The sequence below is a fragment of the Ananas comosus genome, linkage group 3 (assembly GCF_001540865.1).
Source record: "Ananas comosus cultivar F153 linkage group 3, ASM154086v1, whole genome shotgun sequence".
In the NCBI taxonomy this organism is placed as follows: domain Eukaryota; kingdom Viridiplantae; phylum Streptophyta; class Magnoliopsida; order Poales; family Bromeliaceae; genus Ananas; species Ananas comosus.
Genome location: NC_033623.1, coordinates 581,687 through 601,651, shown reverse-complemented (window position 1 = coordinate 601,651; position 19,965 = coordinate 581,687). Strand labels below are relative to the sequence as shown.

The following is a 19,965-nucleotide window of genomic DNA, read 5'->3' as shown; positions in this document are numbered from 1 at the left end:
AAAGTATATATATATATACACACTCTACTCTGTGGGCTCTATCAAAACTCGAGTTTTTGCTAGTCTCTGATCCCTTCTTCTTCTTCTTCTTCTTCTTCTTCTTCCTCGAGCTGTAGATCGTCCATGGCGACGGGGCGGGTAGGGGGATCGGCGGGGGTGATTAGGGCGCCGGAGATGGAGAGGATGGGCGTGGAGCAGCTGCGGTCGCTGAAGGAGCAAACCGACCTCGAGGTCAACCTCCTCCAGGACGGCCTCGCCAAGATCCGCACCGCCGCCTCCCGCCTCGAGTCCGCCGCCGCCGCCCTCCACGACCTCTCCCTCCGCCCCCATGGTGACCCATCCGTCTCTCTCCCCTCTCGATCGAAACCCTAGATGGAACCCTAACGTGTTGTTGGTTTCGCAGGGAAGAAGCTCCTGGTGCCGCTAACGGCCTCGCTCTACGTCCCCGGAACCCTAGATGACGCCGATAAGGTCCTCGTCGACGTCGGCACCGGATACTTCATCGAGGTTCCCCCTCCCCTCTGTCAGTAATACCCCCAAAGTTTTCATCTTGTGATCGTGGAAACCTGAAAAGCGCTGCTAGGTTTTGTAACTTTTGTTGCTTGATTTGATGTGGAAAAAAATCTGCTTTATACAAGTATCATTTGGTGCAAGCAACTAAATTTTTGATTTGGTACAAAAAAGCCTAATCATGGTGTTTTAATTTGATGTAAGTAAAGGCACTGACTTTTGTTTGATGCAAAAGATCTGTTTTCTGTAAGTTTCATTTGGTGCAGGCGACTAAATTTGGCGCAGAAATTTTGATTTGGTGCAGAAGACCTCAATAAAAGATTAGTTGACATAGTAACATTAGATAGTTAGTAAGGTTTTTCTTTAACTAAATCATGCTTTCTGGGTAAGATTGAAATGAGAAATAATTTAGCGAAAGTTAAACGGATGAAGTTCTCTTTAGCGAAATAATTTAGCGAAAGTTAAACGGATGAAGTTCTCTTTAGGAAAATGTTCTTTGGGTTTTGCGGTTTCTAATCTATTCTTTTGTTGTGTTGTCATGAATCAATCCTGTAAAAGTGTTTGTGTTTGTTGTGAACTATCGACTATGATTCTTTGGGGCTTATCCAATTGTTAATTTTTCCTGTGAAATTTGTTAGTTAATTATATGGTTAGATGTTCTCTGGGCTATTGCTGCTTGAATTTTAGTTTTGCAAATGCTCGGTTGATTTGGATAAATGCATAATTTACGATACCCTGTTCTCCACCCTTATCAGACAACTGTTATCCTTTCATGAATTGATCCCTCTATACCATTGTAAAGGATGTCAAGGTCATTTTTGTCTTGATACCTTAAAATGTTTATGTCTTTGACTTGGAAAACCTTTCTTGCATGACTGTAAGGTTAATTACCTATCTTGTTAATGCAGAAAACCATGGCCGAAGGCAAAGACTATTGTGAGCGGAAAATCAATTTATTGAAGTCTAATTTTGATGAGCTCGTTGAGGTATGTGATTCCATCTTGTGCGTTGTGAGCAATACTTTTTATGACTCGTTTTTGCTCGCTGAAAAAACCGCCAGCTTTTCATTGGATTGTTTTATTCCAAAAGCTATACTTAACTCGATAGTTTAGAGAGACTTGCATATCTTTTTATACAACAAGAAGACCCTTGATGTATCAAGTATTTAGTTATTTGTCTTTGAATAGGCATAGAATGCTGTATGCTTAGTAATGGGTATTTTCAGTTCTTTTCCCACCATTTGCTTCAGTTCATGCAGATGAACTATGTCAACAGGTAACCCAAAAAAGGCGTCTCATGCCTAATATATTTTCTCTTATCCAGTGTTATGGTTTGTGCAGCAGTTTTTATTGGCTGTCAAAGGATTTGTCTTCTTGCTATGTAGACTGTAATTATGTCATTGATTTAAGCCCATTATATGTACAATTTGCTTCTTGTCTCATTTTTTACCATTCTTACTCTCTACACATGATTGTACATCTCTGTACTAGTGATAATATATTTGGGTAAAGCCAATCAAGAGGGAAAGTCAGTTGTACACATTTTCATCATGTGTAAGCCCGGTTAAGGAAAGGTGAGGACAATATAAAAGCAAACAATTAAACCGGCAATGGAATCTCAGCTCATTACTCAAATGCACTAAGTTATGACCCAAACATTACTATTTTTTTGCGCAATCAAAATAAAATTGAACTTCTTGTAAGAAAAAATTTTCACATGAATTTTCGCTTCCAAGAGTGTGCTTTAGCATTTGTAGGTTATTTTATATGTTGTTAGTGCAGTTTTCTTGACTTGCTATTCTGTAATACTCATAGAAAATCATGCATAAGGTTCTATTTAAAGAAGGTTCGGTGAAATACTTGTCGCCTTGTGGTGTTTATTGACTCTTAACTTATTTTCTTCATCCTATGCAAGAACATTTTCTTCAGATTATTGTGAAACATTTTTCTCTACTATGCTACCTTGTAACTTCTTCAACGTTGAATGCAGATGGCTTCGAAAAAGAAAAGCATAGCAGATGAAGCTGGACTGGTATTACAAGCAAAACTCAGGCAAGCCTCCGCAAGTTCATGAGAGCAAAAAGTCCTTTTCTCGGCTTATTCTCAACTCTAAATATGCCAAATGCTTACGCATTTGCATTGTACTACTTGGCCAATTAGGATGTCGATTTGCTTGCGTCTTTCGATGTGATGAATGTAGTGAGTGATGGTTCCATTGGCAGTTTAAAGCCTGATCATTAATTTTAGTTATGCTCAATATGGTTTTTCTTTGAAATTTGAAGCATAGTAGTCTGTTGCATTGAGTGTCATGTTTTTATTGTTTTTGCTTGAAGATGTTCATCATTTTATACAAGTGCGGGTGATTACTCATTCTGCGGTTGTTGAAATCAATGAAATGTGTCAAATATGAGCATTAAATTTAGGACAGGCATTACATCTATGGGTACATTGATCCAGGGATCCTGCACCTCTATAATCTGATCCCTAACTTTTTCATTTCCAAAGACCTAGAATAAGATGTCCAGAAAAACTGCTAGGTGAAGGAATGCACAGATTAATTATTTGTCCAATTGTATAACAATTGGAAGGTTCTGGAACAACCTGGTACCTTGGCGAAAGTTTGGGGAAATCTCTTGAAAGGTCAAAAAATCACTTGCGCAATCTATCAGAAAGTACTTAATATTGAGATTTCGAGTGTGTTTAGATGCATGAATATTTTATTCACATTTTTTTTTTACTTATCGAAAAGTACATAAGATTTCATAGATAATTAGATGAGTGCGACTTCATAAATGCTAAGACCTTTCAAGAGGCAAAAATAAAACTACTAGCTTTCAATCACATGAGAAATCATCATATGGAGCAAGTTATTATTAGATATGCACGAGTTTATTATTCAGCACAAACCACACACATTTACTGGAACTGTAGCAACTGTTTACACAACATTTCTATGGAGGCCACTCTACTATACCAGCTATCAGAAGCATCACGACTCGCCGCACACTTGTACACAAATCCGTCGGTGTAAGTATCATAATCGCATCAATTCTTTCACAAGAAATTCACTGGATATGGGCAATGTACATAGGATCACGCAGAGAGTAGGGCTCCATCTCAAGAAGCCGCCGAAAGAACGACTTCTTCAATCCATTTCTCCTACCAATATCCGATCTCACCCACGCCGGACTCTCCTGTGCCGACCCTGTCGCCACAATCGCCGTAGTCTTGCCCACAAGATTTGCAAAAGCCACAATAGTTTCAGGCTCCGTAGCATAAGACGCGTCGACGAGAAAGATATGAGTGAAATGATCTGCACCAATTCCAGCAGCATACAACCTATATGAACTGATGAAGGTCGAGGTAACAACCCTGAAACTCTTAAGCTCAGCCAGTGGTGGACAAGTGAAGCACTCCCCCTCAAACAAGCACGCCGGCATAACGTCATCCGGGACGAGATCATAGTCTCGAAATGCCGCATTAGCACGGAACATTCTCGATTCTGGGATATCCTTTAGCAGGCTTTTTGTTAGTGCATCCAATGTCCAGTTTCTCGGAGCACATACAAGGATTCTATTATTGGAACAGGTTTCATAGAGTTGGAGAATAGCTATTTGGATCAGCTTCTCCATGCCTTGTGAAAGAGGCCCTTCGAGTAGAAGATAAGGCTGAGGACCTTTCAGACGTAGAATCCGGCCTATTATCGCAAGCATGTTACTTTTTCGGTCGTTCTGGGTGAAATCGGAACTACGGATGGGTCCGAGAAATGGGTTACGCGGTGGGTCGGGGAAAAGGATGCTACAGAGGAAAGGATCCATTGCAGCTGAAACCGCCTGGTGAGACCGCTTCAAGCAAACCCTGTTGAAGGAGAAGCTAACGTCGTACTTCTTCGAGGGTGAGTGTTGCTTGTGGAAATCGTCTGAGAATTCGGCTAACACCCATTTGCTCTTTTCGACCCGGAACAGGATTCCCTGGCAATGATACAAAAGTTCACTAAACAGATCCACGACACGAACTAAGCCACTGTAAGTGTAAAGATTTGAGTCCAATCTAAGAATAAGAAGAATAAGAAGAAGAAGATCCTGAGAGATGCACCTGGAAAGGTTCAGTTTTCTTCCCGGCAGGTCGTAGAAGCACATGATCCCTTGATAGGAGGTACGGCCGCTTCTCAGGAACTGAACCGATCTCAAAAGCTACAAAGGGCTTATCCTTCTGAGCATTACTTTTATTGTTCTTCTTGCCTCCAGCTGAGTTCTGAATCTTGAAGCTGTCCCTTCCGCGCAATTCCAGCGTGACATCAAGCAACAAAAAATCGCTCCATTTCTGTTGAAATGCAAATTACATAACCAAAAAACGGAAAGGAACATTAAATTGGAACTGATGGAATAGGAGGCTGCTTAAGAGCGTAAAGAGAGAAAGAAAACTGAAACTGGAACTCCTATAAAGAGCAAAGTGATAGGATATAGATTACCTATTGTAATGCTGTTATGAGGAGTCAATGTCGAGATACTATTAAAGATATTAGAAGTATCTAAATCTCTGTCGATCTAACTCACACTCGGTATGAATATTTGATTGCAGCTGCAACTAACGATAAGGGGATGAATCCACCAAGGGTCGCAAGATAATCGTTATGAAGGAGGAGTTGTATGGTCGCTCTGAATTAAGCTTCTCCCTACTCAAGAAGCGAAAGATCAACACCAATGTCTAGAACTTCCGGGAATACTAGTGTGTAGCAGGATCGACCTGCAATACAGAACCTATAGGTGTAAACCTTTCGCTCAATACTAAAGTCGACAATTGAAGTATCATCGGCAGCGCCAATCGAGGACACACGACAGTAGGAAACCTAGATGAGATTTCGGTGGCCCTACGAGCAGAATCTTCAGTCTGAACCGTGACGCTCCTAGTTGCAAAATCCAAGTTGTTCGACAAATCGCGAGTCTTAACAAAAAAGCTTTCAAAATACGCCCTCGAAAGGAATATCCAACAACAGCAAGCAGAGTTGCATTCGCTAAAGATCACATGATATTCGGAAGTAGTTAGGACAATGAAATATGATAAGAGTACCTCACAGTAGTAGTCCTCTGCGTAAAGCAGAGCGGCAAAGTAATCAGCATAAGTGGATGGCGATAAGGGCCTTTTGAGCACCTGGGGCACGGCATCGTTCTTGATCTGCTCCTGCAGATGCTCCGGGATCTCGTACCGCGGGAGCTGACCGATCTTATTCCGCTGATCAAACTGGGGCGGTTCCGACGACTTCTCGCTAGCGAACAGCGGCAAATTATCCACAGAAACCTTCGACGGCGAACAAAAAGAAGCTGTTGATGGAGGAGCAGAAGATGCGGCACGAGGAGGCTGAGCTTTTGCCGGAGACGGAGAAGCAAAAGGAGCTGTACATAAAGGAGGAGTTAAGCAGGATGAAGAAGATGAGGAAGGAGAATAAGGCTTCGAAGAAACAAGAGAGGATGAAATGAAGGAGGTTCTAATTGCGGCGAAGCTTTTGCACCGGCCGATGCGGCATGAGGAGGCTGAGCTCTCGCCGGAGACGGAGAAGCAAAGGAAGCGTCCGGCACCGGTGATCTCCTCTGCGAACTCTCTCTTTGCAGCGGCGAAGAGTTACCGCCGGAGCTGCTTCGTCGTTCGAATCCATGGCGGCCCCCCTCTTGATTCTCTTCATCTTGCCCTCCCAACAAGCGCCGACAGAAATCAAGGAAGCCGGATATCATGGTTTCGAATTGGAGAAAATGGACCTTTTTTTTCTTTTAATAACTTTCAGCTGAGTGAGTTCATCACCAGATCGCAGTAAGACGAAGCTTTCCTTTGGTTTTCCGGGGGAAAAGTACCTGCACTAGTCCTTTACCAAAAGAGAAGGCTTTTGTAGTTTTAACGCATCCTACGCCGGGCTCTCCTTTTCATGTACATGCATGGTTAACGCATCCACTCAATTAGTAAAAATATATATTACTTATTTTCTAAATTACAGAAAATTTTTCTGTCAAAACTCGATTTTTTATTTTTTCTCTAGTTATTTAAAAATCTACACTTTTCCTTCTTATAAAATAAAAATATTCACAGAAGAGTACGGTATGAATTGTGATGATAAAATGATCATTTTGTCCCTCACTATTTTGACCCTCATCATGTTTACAAAAAAGAAGGCTGAGGACATTTTTGACATAAAAAAATATATAATAATAGTTTATAAACAGAATCCTAACGGATTACTAATGGCAGAGGACGAAGTGAACATTTTTTTTTTTACAAGGGGGCAAAGTGTAGGTTTTTAAATGACAAGAAGAAAATGAAAAATCAGATTTTGACATAAGGTTTTATATAATTTAGCCTAACTTATTTGAAGGATAGAGTACGAGAGACTATTAAAATTTTAATGAAAGTATCCAATTTTTTTTTATTTGGTTGATTTATGTCATTTGGTGACTTTTTCAATACAATATTTAAGACTAATTACTACTTCTATAAATTTATAGTTACATAAACCAGACAAAATATACTTATTAAGTTTGTAAAGATAAATAATGTATTTTAAATTTTAAAATTAAGGAGCTGTTGACGAGCTCAAATTAAATACTTTAAAAAAATTAGACAGTAAAATTAAAATTTTTTGAAGTTAAGAACTAAAGTCTATATATTTGTGAGTACAAGTTGGACAATTTTAATAAATATAGTGGTGTATCTAGTAGCCTGACAAACATATGCATTAGCAACTTTATTTTGGAATTGTGATTTTAACTGCTCATTCATCGCAAGCAAATGGACTATTGGTTGTTTGGCTCTAAATAAAGTTTTTAAAATTTTTCATACCGTTAAACTTTATTTAAACTTAATTTGGTATTGAGATTTATCTAACACTATTAGATAAAATAGAGTTGAAAAAAAAATATATAGAAATATATTTCTGCATTCTCCAATAGAATCAAAAATATATATAATCGACTCATCGCGATATACAGAACATAATATTACAAAAATAAATAGAATATTTTTTCAACGTACTTTCTCACTGCATGTAACGCATTCAACCTGCAATCCCGAAGGAAGCAAGTGCAGTGGCGGAAACCTCACCGCAGCTTTTCGAAACGTTAACAACCCAACGGTCCGATCCTGGCCCTATAAATACGCATCAATGCATCCCATTTCCCGCAAATTTCTCGTTGAACGGAGCAGAGAGAAGGGTCGGTGCTTGCTCTCTCTCTCTCTCTCTCTCTCTCTCTCTCTCTCTCTCTTCTTCGAATAGATCGCGATTTCGCCATTAGAGGCGCCATTCCAATCTCCAAACCCTAGCTTGCTCTAATCCCTAATGGTACGTTTCCTCTCCAAACCCCGTCCCGTTTCCCTCTTCAATTTGTCGCTCAGCTATTCGATTCATCTTTGACCCAATTGCGCCTCTTCGTTCTGCGGAAGTTGGCTTATATGATATTAATCTTGCCATTTTCTTGTTCAATGTGATATGAGGTCTCATCGAATGTTGAATGTTCGCGTGACCTTGATCGACAAGAAAACTAGGATTTTTGCTGATTCCTAGTTTCAATAAGACGTGTAAAATGATGGAGAACGGTAAGAATCCTCCATACTTGATCTAATATTGCTTATTCGTTTGTGAAAGTGGGTTTATATGATATTAGTTAATCTTTTCTTGCTTGATGTGAAATTAGGCCTCTTCGAATGTTAAATGTTGGCGTCACCTTGATCAACAAGAAAACTAGGATTTTTGCTAATTTATAGTTTGAATAAGACGTGTAAGATGATCAACAATGGTAAGCATCCTCCTCCTTTCTCCCTTTTCCCTCTACAGGTTCTTGATGGCTCCGTTTCCTTCCTCGACCACCTGATTCATCCTTCATCTAATCATGCTTATTTGTTGCAAAAGTAGGTTTATATGATATTAATGATTCCTTTTTCTTTTTCAGTATGCCTTTGATCTGTCAGAAGGTAAATGCACCGATAGTAATGATATTAATGATTCCCCCTTCGGTCGAAACCCTAGATGGAACCCTAATGTGTTGTTGGTTTTGAGGGAAGAAGATCCTGGTGCCAGTAGTACCCCCCAAAGTTTTCATCTTGCGGTTGTGGAAACCCGAAAGGCTCTGCTAAGTTTTGTTGCTTGATTTGATGTGGAAAAAAATCTGCTTTATATAAGTATCATTTGGTGCAAGCAACTAAATTTGGCGCACAGATTTTGATTTGGTGCAAAAAGCCTAATCATGGTGTTTTAATTTGCTGTAAGAAAAGGCACCAACTTTTGTTTGACTGTGGGCTTGATTTGATGCAAAAGATCTGTTTTTTTGTGTATCATTTGGTGCAGGCGACTAAATTTGGCGCAAAAATTTTGATTTGGTGCAAAAGACCTCAATAAAAGAATGGTTGGCATAGTAGCATACTAACATCAGATAATTAGCGAGTTTCTTTTTAACTAAATCAAGCTTTCTAGGAAAGATTGAAATGAGAAATAAGTTAGCTGAAGTTAAACAGATGAAGCTCTCTTTAGGAAAATGTTATTTGGTTTTTGCGGTTTCTAATCCATTCTTTTGTTATGTTGTCATGAATAAGTCCTGCAAAAGTGTTTGTGTTTGTTGTGAACTATCGACTATGATTGGTTGGGGCTTATCGAATTGTTAATTTTCTTGTGAAATTTGTTAGTTAATTATATGGTTAGATGTTCTCTGGGCTATCACTGCTTGAATTTTAGTTTTGCAAATGCTTGGTTGATTTGGATAAATGCATAATTTACAATACCCTGTTCTCCAGTCTTATGAGATAACTGTTTGTCCTTTCATGAATTGATCCCTCCATACCATTGTAAAGGACGTCAATGTCATTTTTGTTTTAATACCTGAAATGTTTATGTCTTTGATTTGGAATACCTGTATTGCATGATCTGTAAGGTTAATTACCTATCTTATCAATGCAGAATGCTGTATAAAAAGATATGTATGAAAAGCATGGCCGAAGGCAAAGATTATTTTGAGCGGAAAATCAATTTATTGAAGTCTAATTTTGATGAGCTTGTTGAGGTAAGTGATGATATATTGTATATTGTGCTTTTTGAGGCATACTTTTTATGGCTCATATTTGCTCACTGAAAAAATCACCAGCTTTTCATTGGATTGTTTTATTGCATAATCCATACTTAATAGTTTAGAGAGACATGCATATCTTTTTGTCAACAAGAAGACCCTTATGATGTATCAAGTATTTAGTTATTCATCTTTGAATAGGCATAGAATGCTGTATGTGCAGTAATGAGTATTTTCATACAGATTGACAACATCAATTGGAAATCCCAAAAAAAACATCTCATGCCTAATATATCTTTGCCTATTCAATTTTTCATTTCCTGCAGTAATTTCTATTGGCTGTCAAAGGATTTGTCTTCTTGCAACGTGGAACATAATTTTATCTTTGGTTTAAGTGCATTTTATGTAGAATTTGCTTGTTATTTCATTTTTAACCGTTCTTACTCTGTACACATGATTATACATCTCTGAACTGGCAATAATATACCTGTAGAATGCCAATCAAGAGGGAATATCACTTGAACTCATTTTTTGTCATGTGTAAGCTCACTTAAGGGAAGGCGAGGACAATATAAAGCAAACAACTAAACCGCCAATGGAAACTGTTCTTTGGTAGGGAGAAAAGAAAACACCTGTATTTTTGCTTTTAGGGGGTGTACTTATCATTTGTTGGTTATCATATATGTCGTCAGTGCAGTTTTCATTAGTTGCTATTTCTGTATTACCCATGGAAGCTCAGGTGTGAAGTTCTACTTTAAAGAAGGTTCGGTGAAATAGTGTCACCTAGTGGTGTTTATTGGCTAACTTATTTTCGACATTATAGGCAAGAACAACTTCAGATTATTATGAACATTTTTCTCTAATATGCTACTGTGTAACTTCTACGATGTTGAATGCAGATGGCTTCGAAAAAGAAAAGCATAGCAGATGAAGCCGGACTAGTATTACAAGCAAAACTCAGGCAAGCCTCCAGGAGTTCATGAGCGCAAAAAGTACCGTTGTCAGCTTATTCATAACTTTAAATATGCCAAATGCTTATGCATTTGCGCTGTACTACTTGGCCAATTAGGAAGTTCAGCTGCTTGTGTCTTTTGATGCGATAAATATAGTGAGATCTGCTTTTGTCTTTTGATGTGATAAATGTACTGAGATGGTTCCGTTGACACGCATGCAATTTAAAGCCCGATCAGTAGCTTCAGTTACGCTCAAAATGGTTATTCTTTGAATCATAGTTTCGTGTTGCATTGAGTGTCATGTACATGTTGTTTTTGCTTGAAGAGGTTCATCATTTTATACTAGTGCAGGTGACGATTACTCATTCTGAGGTTGTTGAAATCAATGAAATGTGTCAAATATATAAGCATTAAATTTAAGAGAGGCATAAATTGACCAAGGGATCTTGAACATTCATAATCTGATCCCTAACTTTTTCATTTCCTATAAAAACTAGACTAAGATGCCCAAAAATCTGCTAGGAGCAGGAATGCAAAGATTATTGGTCCAATTGTATAACAATTGGAAGGTTCTGCAACAACCTGATACCTCGGGAAAATTTTGGGGCAATCTCTTAAAAAGCTCAAAAATCACTTGTGCAATCTATCCTAGAATATTTACTATATATTGAGACTTCGATCCCTGTTTGAATGTATGAATATTTTATTTGACATATCTTTTTGATTTATTAAAAAAGAACATAAGATTTAATAGACGGCTAGATGAGTGCGAGTTGAATGTCTCTATTCTACCAAATTATGAATGCTAAGATCTTCCAAGAGGCAAAAATGAAACTACTAGTTTTCAGTCACATGAAATAATCATCATAGGGAGTAAGTTATTATTAGATACGCACCAGTTTATTTATTATTCAGCATGAACCACAAACATATACAGTAACTGCAGCAACTGTTTTCTGCGATATATCTGTACAGGCCACTCCACTATACCTAGTACCAGAAGAATCACGATCGCCGTGCACTTAGTACTCGAATCCATTAGTATCCATTGATGGAAGTATCATAGTTCCATCATTTCGTTTATCATCACCATAAACATGGGTGATACACATAGGATCATCCAGACAGTAGGGCTCCATCTCACGAAGCCTCTGAAAGAACGACTTCTTCAATCCATTTCTCCTCGCCATATCCGATCTCACGCACTTCGGCATATTGAGTAGTGACCCTGTCACCATGACAGCAGTAGTCTTGCCCACGAGATTCGCGAGAGCCACAACAGTCTCAGGCTCCGTAGAAGAAGAGGCGTCGACGAGAAAGATATGACTGAAATGATCAGCACCAATTCCAGCAGCTTTCAGCCTAAATGTACTGATGAAGGTAGAGGTAACAACCCTGAAGTTCTCAAGCTCAGCTAGAGGTGGACAAGTGAAGCACTCCTCCTCAAATGAGCACACCGGCATAATGTCATCCGGGACGAGATTGTACTCTCGAAAGGCTGCATTGGCACGGAAAATTCTCGATTCTGGGATGTCCTCCAGCAGGCTTTTTGTTAGCGCATCCAATGTCCGGTTTCTCGGAGCACATACAAGGATTTTACTGCTGGTGCAGGTTCTGTAGAGCTGCAGAATAGCTGAGTGAATCACATTCCCCATTTCAGAGAGATTGCCTGATGGCGTTTCTGAAAGAGGCCCCTCGAGAAGATAAGGTTCAGGACTTCGTAGATTTATAATATGGCTTATTATCGCAATCACGGCACTTTCTCGGTCATTCTGGGTGAAGTTGAAATCATGGATGGGTCCAAGGAATGTTTTATGGGGTGGGTCGGGGAAAAGGATGCTGCAGAGGAAAGGATCCATTGCAGCCGAAACCGCGTGGTGACATCGCTTCAAGCAAACCCGGTTGAAGGAGAAGCTAACGTCGTACTTCTTCGAGGGCGAGTGTTGCTTGTGGAAATTGTCTCCGAATTCGGCTAACACCCATTTGCTCTTTTCGACCCGGAAGAAGATTCCCTGGTAATGGTGCAAAAGTTCATCTGTCAAATTCGCTGTGTATCGGCATTTTATCATAAACTGCATCAAACTCTAAATAAGACTCTGCAAAAGCGTTTCAGGTGGGTCCAAACCATGACACAAGAAAGAAAGATGGTGAGGGGATCGTCGGAGAATAAGCTCCCGATTCTTAAAAAAAATCGGGAGGAAATAGAAATTTGAGGACACACGACATTCGACCATCTCACGTAGCAGCGCGTTTCTTGCAAAAGCTAGCAACTACATAACCTTCTTAAGGAAATTGAAACATGTATATAGTTATCTAGGTGATGGTTGAAACAAGAATTATCTGGTCTACTCTTCAAAGGCTCCTAAAAGTTGACTAAATGAAAATTGAGCAAATGATTAAATGAAAATTGAAACTTCATCTCCTAATCTGTTGATGATTGATGCAGGTACAATAAACCAAATTACTAAATTGGGAACACCCACAGTATGAGCACAGGGGGCCAAGCAAAAGAAGAAGAATAATAAGATGAATAAGCATAAGAAGAAGAAGATCCATTGACACACACCTGAAAGGGCTCAATTTGCTTCCCAGCGGGTCGCACGAGGACATGATCCCTTGATATGAGGTACGGCCGCTTCTCAGGAACTGAATCAATCTCGAAAGCTACAAAAGGCTTATCCTTCTGAGCATTACTTTTGTTGTTCTTGTTGCCTCCAGCTGAGTTCTGAATCTTGAAGCTGTCCTTTTTACGCAATTCCAGCATGACATCATGCAAAATAAAGTCGCTCCATTTCTGTTGAAAAGCAAACTACGTAGTTAAATTCGGAAGGGAATATTAATTTGGAACTAATGAAACACGAGACTGCTTAAGAGCATAAAGAGAGAGCAAACTGAAACTGAAATTCCTATGAAAAGCATAGTGACAGGACATAGATTACAGCATTTGGTTAGGAGAACAGTTCAGTACACATGCATACTGCAATGCTGTTATAAAGAACCAATGTTGATATTATACTATTGAAGTTACAATTATTTGTCTTTGTTGATCAGTTTCTCCGACTTATACTAGTTATGAATAATCACTTGCAGCTACAGATAACGAGGAAGGCCATGAAAGGGTTGCGAGATTATGGTTATGAAGATGGAGTTGAAAGGCAGCTAAAATTTCTGTTAGCTTCTGAAACACTGATACTGTGCAAAACTCTGGGACATGTTCGGAATCAGCTCAAGACGTAAACATACAACACAATAGCGTCTCTTTGTTCGTTTTGTCGCTTTTAAAATGTTCTGCTACACAATGAATTCTAGTATTTCGCGTACTATAACACCAGAGAAAATGATAAATTACTTGCCTCGAGTTTCGAGACCTGTGATGATCGAAAGGGAACCAAAATTGGTTGCTGGACAAATCGAAGCTCTATTCCATACAGGCCCTCCAAGGGACCAGAGTGATAGATTCTTTTCTCCAACAACAACAACAACAACAACAAAGAGAGTTGCTTTGCCATAGTTCATATTGCAATTACTTTGCTAAATGTCAAAATACGAACTTATGCTCGCCTAGCCAACTCATGTTGTTATTCTGGAAGTAGTTAGAATAACAAAATGTGAGAAGAGTACCTCAGAATAGTAGTCCTCTGCATAAAGCAGAGCGGCAAAGTAATCAGCATAAGTTGATGGGGATAAGGGCCTTTTGAGCACTTGGGGCACGACATCATTCTTGATCTGCTCCCGCAGATGCTTCGGTATCTCGTACCGGGGGAGCTGACTGATCTTATTCCGCTGCTCAAATTGGGGCGAAGCAAAAGAAGCCGTTAAAGGAGGTAAGGAGGAAGATGACGAAGAAGAAGCCTTCGACGAAACAGAAGAGGGCGAAGAAGGTTCTGCTAGCGGCCAAGCTCTTGCAGGAGATCCACTGCCTGATGCGGCGTGAGGAGACTGAGCTTTTGCTGGAGATGGAGAAGCAGAAGAAGCTGTTGAAGAGGGAGTTAAGGAGGAAGATGATGAAGAAGCAGCTTTAGACAAAACGAGAGAGGGCAAAGAAGGTTCCGATAGCTGCGAAGCTTTTGCACCAGCTGATGTGGCATGAGGAGGCTGAGCTTTTGCCGGAGATGGCGAAGCAAAGGAAGCTGTTGAAGAAGGAGCTAAGAAGGAAAATGACGAAGAAGAAGCCTTCGATGAAACAGGTTTCCACTGCAGCGAAGCTATTGGACCAGCCGATGCGGCATGAGGAGATTGAGCTTTTACTGGGGAAGGAAGAGCCTTAGACGAAACAAGAGAGGGCAAGGAAGGTTCCGATAGCTGCGAAGCTTTTGCACCAGCTGATGTGGCATGAGGAGGCTGAGCTTTTGCCGGAGATGGCGAAGCAAAGGAAGCTGTTGAAGAAGGAGCTAAGAAGGAAAATGACGAAGAAGAAGCCTTCGATGGAACAGGTTTCCACTGCAGCGAAGCTTTTGGACCAGTTGATGAGGCATGAGGAGATTGAGCTTTTACTGGAGGAGGAGGAGCAAAAGAAGCTGTTGAAGAAGGAGTTAAGGAGGAAGATGATGAAGAAGAAGCCTTAGACGAAACAAGAGAAGGCGAAGAATTAGGTTCCGATAGCCGCGAAGCTTTTGCACCAGCAGATGTGGCATGAGGAGGCCGAGCTTTTGCCGGAGATGGAGGAGCAGAAGAAGCTGGTAAAGGAGTTACGGAAGAGGAAGCTGACGACGAAGAAGAAGCCTTCGACGAAACAACAGAGGACGAAGGAGGTTTTAACAGCGGCGAAGTTTTTGCACTGGCCGATGTGGCGTGAGGAGATTGCGTTTTTGCCAGAGACAGAGAAGCAAAATAAGCTGTTAAGGAAGGAGTTAAAAAGATAGATGATGCAGAAGAAGTTTCTGCAAGAGAGGGCGAAGAATAAGGTTTCGATATCTGCGAAGCTTTTGCACCAGCAGATGCAGCATGAGGAGGTTGAGCTTTCGCCGGAGATGGAGGAACAGAAGAAACCGTTGAAGAACGAGTTAAGGAGGGGGGAGATGATGATGGAAAAGAAGCCTTCGACGAAACAACAGAGGATGAAGAAGGTTTTGCCAGCTGCGAAGTTTTTGCACCGGCCGATGCGGCGTGAGGAGATTGAGGTTTCGCCGGAGACGAAGAAGCAAATGAAGCTGTAAAGGAAGGAGTTAAGAAGGAGGAAGATGATGATGATGATGATGATGAAGAAGAAGCCTTCGACGAAACAAGAGACGATGAAGAAGGTTTGGATTGAGGTTTCGCCGGAGACGGAGAAGGAAAAGAATCTGACGAAGAAGAATAAGGCTTTGAAGAAACAAGAGAGGATGAAGAAGGTTTCAACCGCGGCGGCGATGATGCTTTCCAACTATAAGTAGCAGTATATTGTGTATATGCTTCGGGCGCAGGCGATCTCTTCGGCGAACTCTCTCTTTGCAGCGGCGAATAGTAACCGGCGCCGTAGCTGCTTCTTCGTTCTTGTTCCTCATCATCTCCGCAGCAGTCGAAGAAGATCCGACAAAGATCAAGGAAGCAGGATAACATGGTTTAGAGAGAGTGAGAATCCGGGGAAATGAAAAAAAAAAAAAAAAAATTGAAAAATTTTCTTTCGGCTGAGTGACTTGATCGGATTGAAGAAGATGAAGCTTTTTTCTTTGTATTTTCGGGACGGAAAAAGCTGTTGTACTAGCCCACACTAATCAAGCAATTAAAAGCACTTTATGGAAAGAGGAGGTTTTCGTATTTTACTTTCTTTTTCTTTTTCTTTTTCTTTTTTTTTTTTTTTTTTTGGCGTACGACCGATCCTGCATGTAGGGATGTTCAATGTGTATGGATACCCGAAATTTTATCAAAATCCGAACTCGAATGGAATGGATATATCCGATAGATATAGATATGGATTCGGATATGGATATAAAAAATAGAAACCGATGGATATGGATTTGAATATGGATTTTGATTGTACCTGACCCGAAGCCGATCCCGGCCCGAACCCGACCCGAATCTGAATTTATTTTGTATTATATATAATATATATATAAAAAATTTGATGTTATATTTGAATTTGTATTTTAAAAATTTAGATTTAATATAATATATTTTAAAATATTGAAAAAAGAAATAATTGTTTGGGATTTAAATTTTCGGGTTCGGGTTCGGGTTCGGATTTCGGATTTTTGGTCGGGTTCGGATTTGGATATTGATTTTTAAAATCGGTCGGATTCGGGTCTCGGGTTTGGAGTCGCATTCGGGTTCGGATTTTTAAAAATTCGTCCCGAATCCTACCCGTTGACATCTCTACCTGCGTGCATGCAGAATTTTCTTTTTCTTTTTCTTTTTTGCGTACGATCTTGCTTGTATATACGTCGATTTTTTTTTTTTTTAAGGTTTTGTAGTGTTTGATTCGTAAAAAAAAAAAAAGCTTTTTATCAAATATTGTTTGGTTGAAAAAATATATATATATATTTATTTGGATCCGTGAAAAAAAATAAATGAAAAAATTTTACGCAGTTTGATTTTTTTCATTTTTTACTGAAATACAAGGGAAAGTAAAAATTTTAATTTTTCTTCAAATTTATAAAAATATTTTTATACGCCGAGGCGAATGGAAAAATATTTTTCACCTCTCTTGCTGATGAGCGGACGGCGAGGATTTTACTCTCTTGCTGATGAGCGGCGGAACTATTTCTATGCGCAGATATTCCTACATTTGGAATAGTAAAAAAAATTTGTGCTCTCTTTTTCATGTGCTATACACTTTGTTACATCAAGTAATATGTCTAAATGTATAGAACTTACTTGTGTGAACATTAAAGTATATATCTCTCGAGGCCCAGCTTGCCTCATCCATGTAGTCTAGTTCATATTTTTAATGAATGAAGCAGATAGTGTGCTATTTTTTTTTTTTCAAAAAAAAAGTATATATTATTTTGATTCGATTATTTAATTTATTAAAATTTTATTCTAGTATCTAATTTTTTAATTTATTTGGTTTATGTCATTTGGTGACTTTTTTGATACAAGATTTAAACTAACTACTTACTTTTATATATTTATAGTGAGTAGGCCTTCGTGCTCCTAAGCCGTTTTCGATAATAGAATTTCTGAATCGACGATCGATTCCGTTAAACTTGACCTAGCGTATTTGAAGTATGTAGAAAATAAATTGTGGTTTTTTGATATCATTTATCTAGTAATCAAAATGACTTAAAATTAACGGTTGAAAATAAAAATCTCACAACGTTATGATATAGTACTAAAATTTTCAATTAGAGATATTAATTTCATTGTAGATAGTATAAAGAACTTTCTATCAAAATTTCATCTGATTTAAATACTTATACACCATTAAACTTGCAAAAGACACACACCAACTATTAAAAATTATTGATTTTGAACCCTTTCAATCATTAAGTAAATAATATCAAAAAATCGCAAAATTTATTTTCTACATACTACAGATATGCTAGATCAAATCTAACAGAGCTGATCGTCGATTCGAAAGTTTAATCATCGAAAACGGCTTAGGAACAACAAGTCCTACTTTATTTATAGTTACCTAAACTGCACAAAATATACTAATTAAATCTGTAAAGATAAACAAAACATTCAAATTTTAAAGTTAAAAGGGGTCATTAATAAGCTCAAGTCAAATACTTAAAGGATTAGATAGTAAAATTAAAATTTATGAAGATTAGGTAGCTAGATCAGTGGAACCTTTTGTGGAATTAACCTTGATATTTAAAAAAATTTATCATGGAACTAAACTTATAATAGCTCATTTGAGTTTTATAATTGTAATAGAATACCGTCTTTTTTTTTTTTGAAAAAAAAGTAGTAAGCTATATGTTTCATTCACTAAGAGAAAAAAAATTTAGCATCGGTGATGAAGGCAGCCAGAGCCTCTAAAAAATAAAAATAAAAGTAAAATAAAATAAAATACAAATACAAATACCAAAAAAAAAAAAAGAAGAAATAGCAACTCAACAAATCACCTCCCACGAGCTCAAAGATTGACTGATATCTGAAGCAGGAAAGCCGAATTGCTAACCTTGTCTCAGAAGATTATGTTATTCCATTCAATCTAGATCGACCACTAGAGAGCAGACAGAAGTGTAACTCTTTTGAGACGCATCTGTTTATCGCGGAAATCTAGAAGCTGCCCACATTCCTCTGCTGTCCAACGAAGCTTGGAAGTTTGGGAGCCCGTTATTTAAGCAAAAGATCAAATATCTAACGAATATGCATCCAGAGAAAAGATGAACACACGTTTCAAGTTCATTGCACTGAACATGCATAGTTGTTCATCTATCCTACCGCGTTTATGAAGAATGTCTGCAGAGAGGACTCTTTTTCTTAGCACCAACGAAGCAAAGACTTTGATTTTAAGTGGCATTAATTTTAAACTTCCAAATTCGGAAACTAAGATGATCTTTGCTCCCACCGTCAGTGATAAAGTTGTAAGATTACTTGACAGAGAAGAGGTGATTAGCAGTCCACCTCCGGTGCACCTCATTCCAATCGCTCGACAGGCACTCATTCCCAAGTAATTCCATTAATTGGTGGGGCTTTTATCTATTGTAAGTTGTAGAAATTTCAAAGCCTCGGAGAATGACACGCCATCTCCAACCCCTTCTTCCGCAGCAATTGAAAATTCGTATATTCTTGTTTCGAATCCCATTGAAGATATGTAGGAACAAAGATCTGAGGGGGGGCGTCTCCTACGTACCCAACTATCTGACCAAAATTGGATGTTTTCATCGTCTCTCAAAACATGAGTTAAAAGGGTTTGGTGGTTGATACTTGAGATATCAAGTTTGAATTCACATTTCTATTAAAGTTTATTTTCAAAAAAAATAAACAAAACGGATAGCATGCTACCTTTATTTCAAAAAAAAAAAAAGTAATAGAATACTAGATCTATATTTTGATACTCCAACTCGTATGAAACTCTTTTTTTTTTTTTAGAGATAGGTAGCACGCTACTCATTTCGTTTATTTCATTTAGAAATAAACTTAGCTGGAAATGTGAATCAACTAGGATTCGAACTTGGGTCTCGGATACCAACCACTAAGCCCTTTGCCACTTACTCTAGGGACGGTCGGTGTATGAAACTCTTATTGTTTGTATGAGTTTTTATTATTGTGTTCATTTTGTGTGTTTGAGAGAGAACGTCTTATGCACACCAACAAAAATGTTTCAATTCAAGCCCCGAGACATGACGAGATCATATATGTGAATATGTCATTTCATAGTGTCGAAGTAAGAAGTCCAAACATTTTTTGGTAGTAGTACTTAGAAGAAACTGTTTGGAAGTGTAAAGATGAGAGCGATTCAGATTCGTGAGTTGCACAAAGTTGACTCTGTGCCCCACTCAACTACAATGAAGAACTAAAGTCTATATGTTTGTGACCGACCATTTCTAGAGCAATTGTTCCTAATGCAAAAGAAAGGGCTTGGTAGTTGATATC

General features: G+C 38.7%; 3 protein-coding genes and 1 long non-coding RNA gene across 5 annotated transcripts; 2 read left to right on the top strand and 2 right to left on the bottom strand.

The window, feature by feature from the left end:
* On the top strand, positions 97-2,900 carry LOC109708037 (probable prefoldin subunit 5). The gene is made up of 4 exons (XM_020229608.1): positions 97-331; positions 404-507; positions 1,419-1,496; positions 2,500-2,900. Exons 1-4 carry the CDS (start codon positions 124-126, stop codon positions 2,581-2,583), a joined length of 474 nt encoding a protein of 157 aa, XP_020085197.1. The 5' UTR covers positions 97-123; the 3' UTR covers positions 2,584-2,900.
* LOC109708220 (probable RNA helicase SDE3) lies at positions 3,353-6,389 on the bottom strand. The gene is made up of 4 exons (XM_020229867.1): positions 6,019-6,389; positions 5,580-5,902; positions 4,605-4,832; positions 3,353-4,480 (listed from the first exon to the last, which is right to left on the bottom strand). Exons 1-4 carry the CDS (start codon positions 6,236-6,238, stop codon positions 3,575-3,577), a joined length of 1,677 nt encoding a protein of 558 aa, XP_020085456.1. The 5' UTR covers positions 6,239-6,389; the 3' UTR covers positions 3,353-3,574.
* Positions 7,696-10,749, top strand: LOC109708028. Of its 2 annotated transcripts, XR_002215639.1 has the most exons (5): positions 7,696-7,833; positions 7,986-8,087; positions 8,186-8,287; positions 9,442-9,544; positions 10,447-10,749. It is a non-coding gene; the product is annotated as an uncharacterized LOC109708028 (long non-coding RNA). The 2 variants fall into 2 exon arrangements; XR_002215638.1 differs by having other exon boundaries at positions 7,696-8,087.
* LOC109707581 (probable serine/threonine-protein kinase nek3) lies at positions 11,354-16,202 on the bottom strand. Its single transcript, XM_020228961.1, has 3 exons — positions 14,122-16,202; positions 13,067-13,294; positions 11,354-12,512 (listed from the first exon to the last, which is right to left on the bottom strand). The coding sequence occupies exons 1-3, from the start codon at positions 16,036-16,038 to the stop codon at positions 11,523-11,525; spliced, it is 3,135 nt and encodes a 1,044-aa protein (XP_020084550.1). The 5' UTR covers positions 16,039-16,202; the 3' UTR covers positions 11,354-11,522.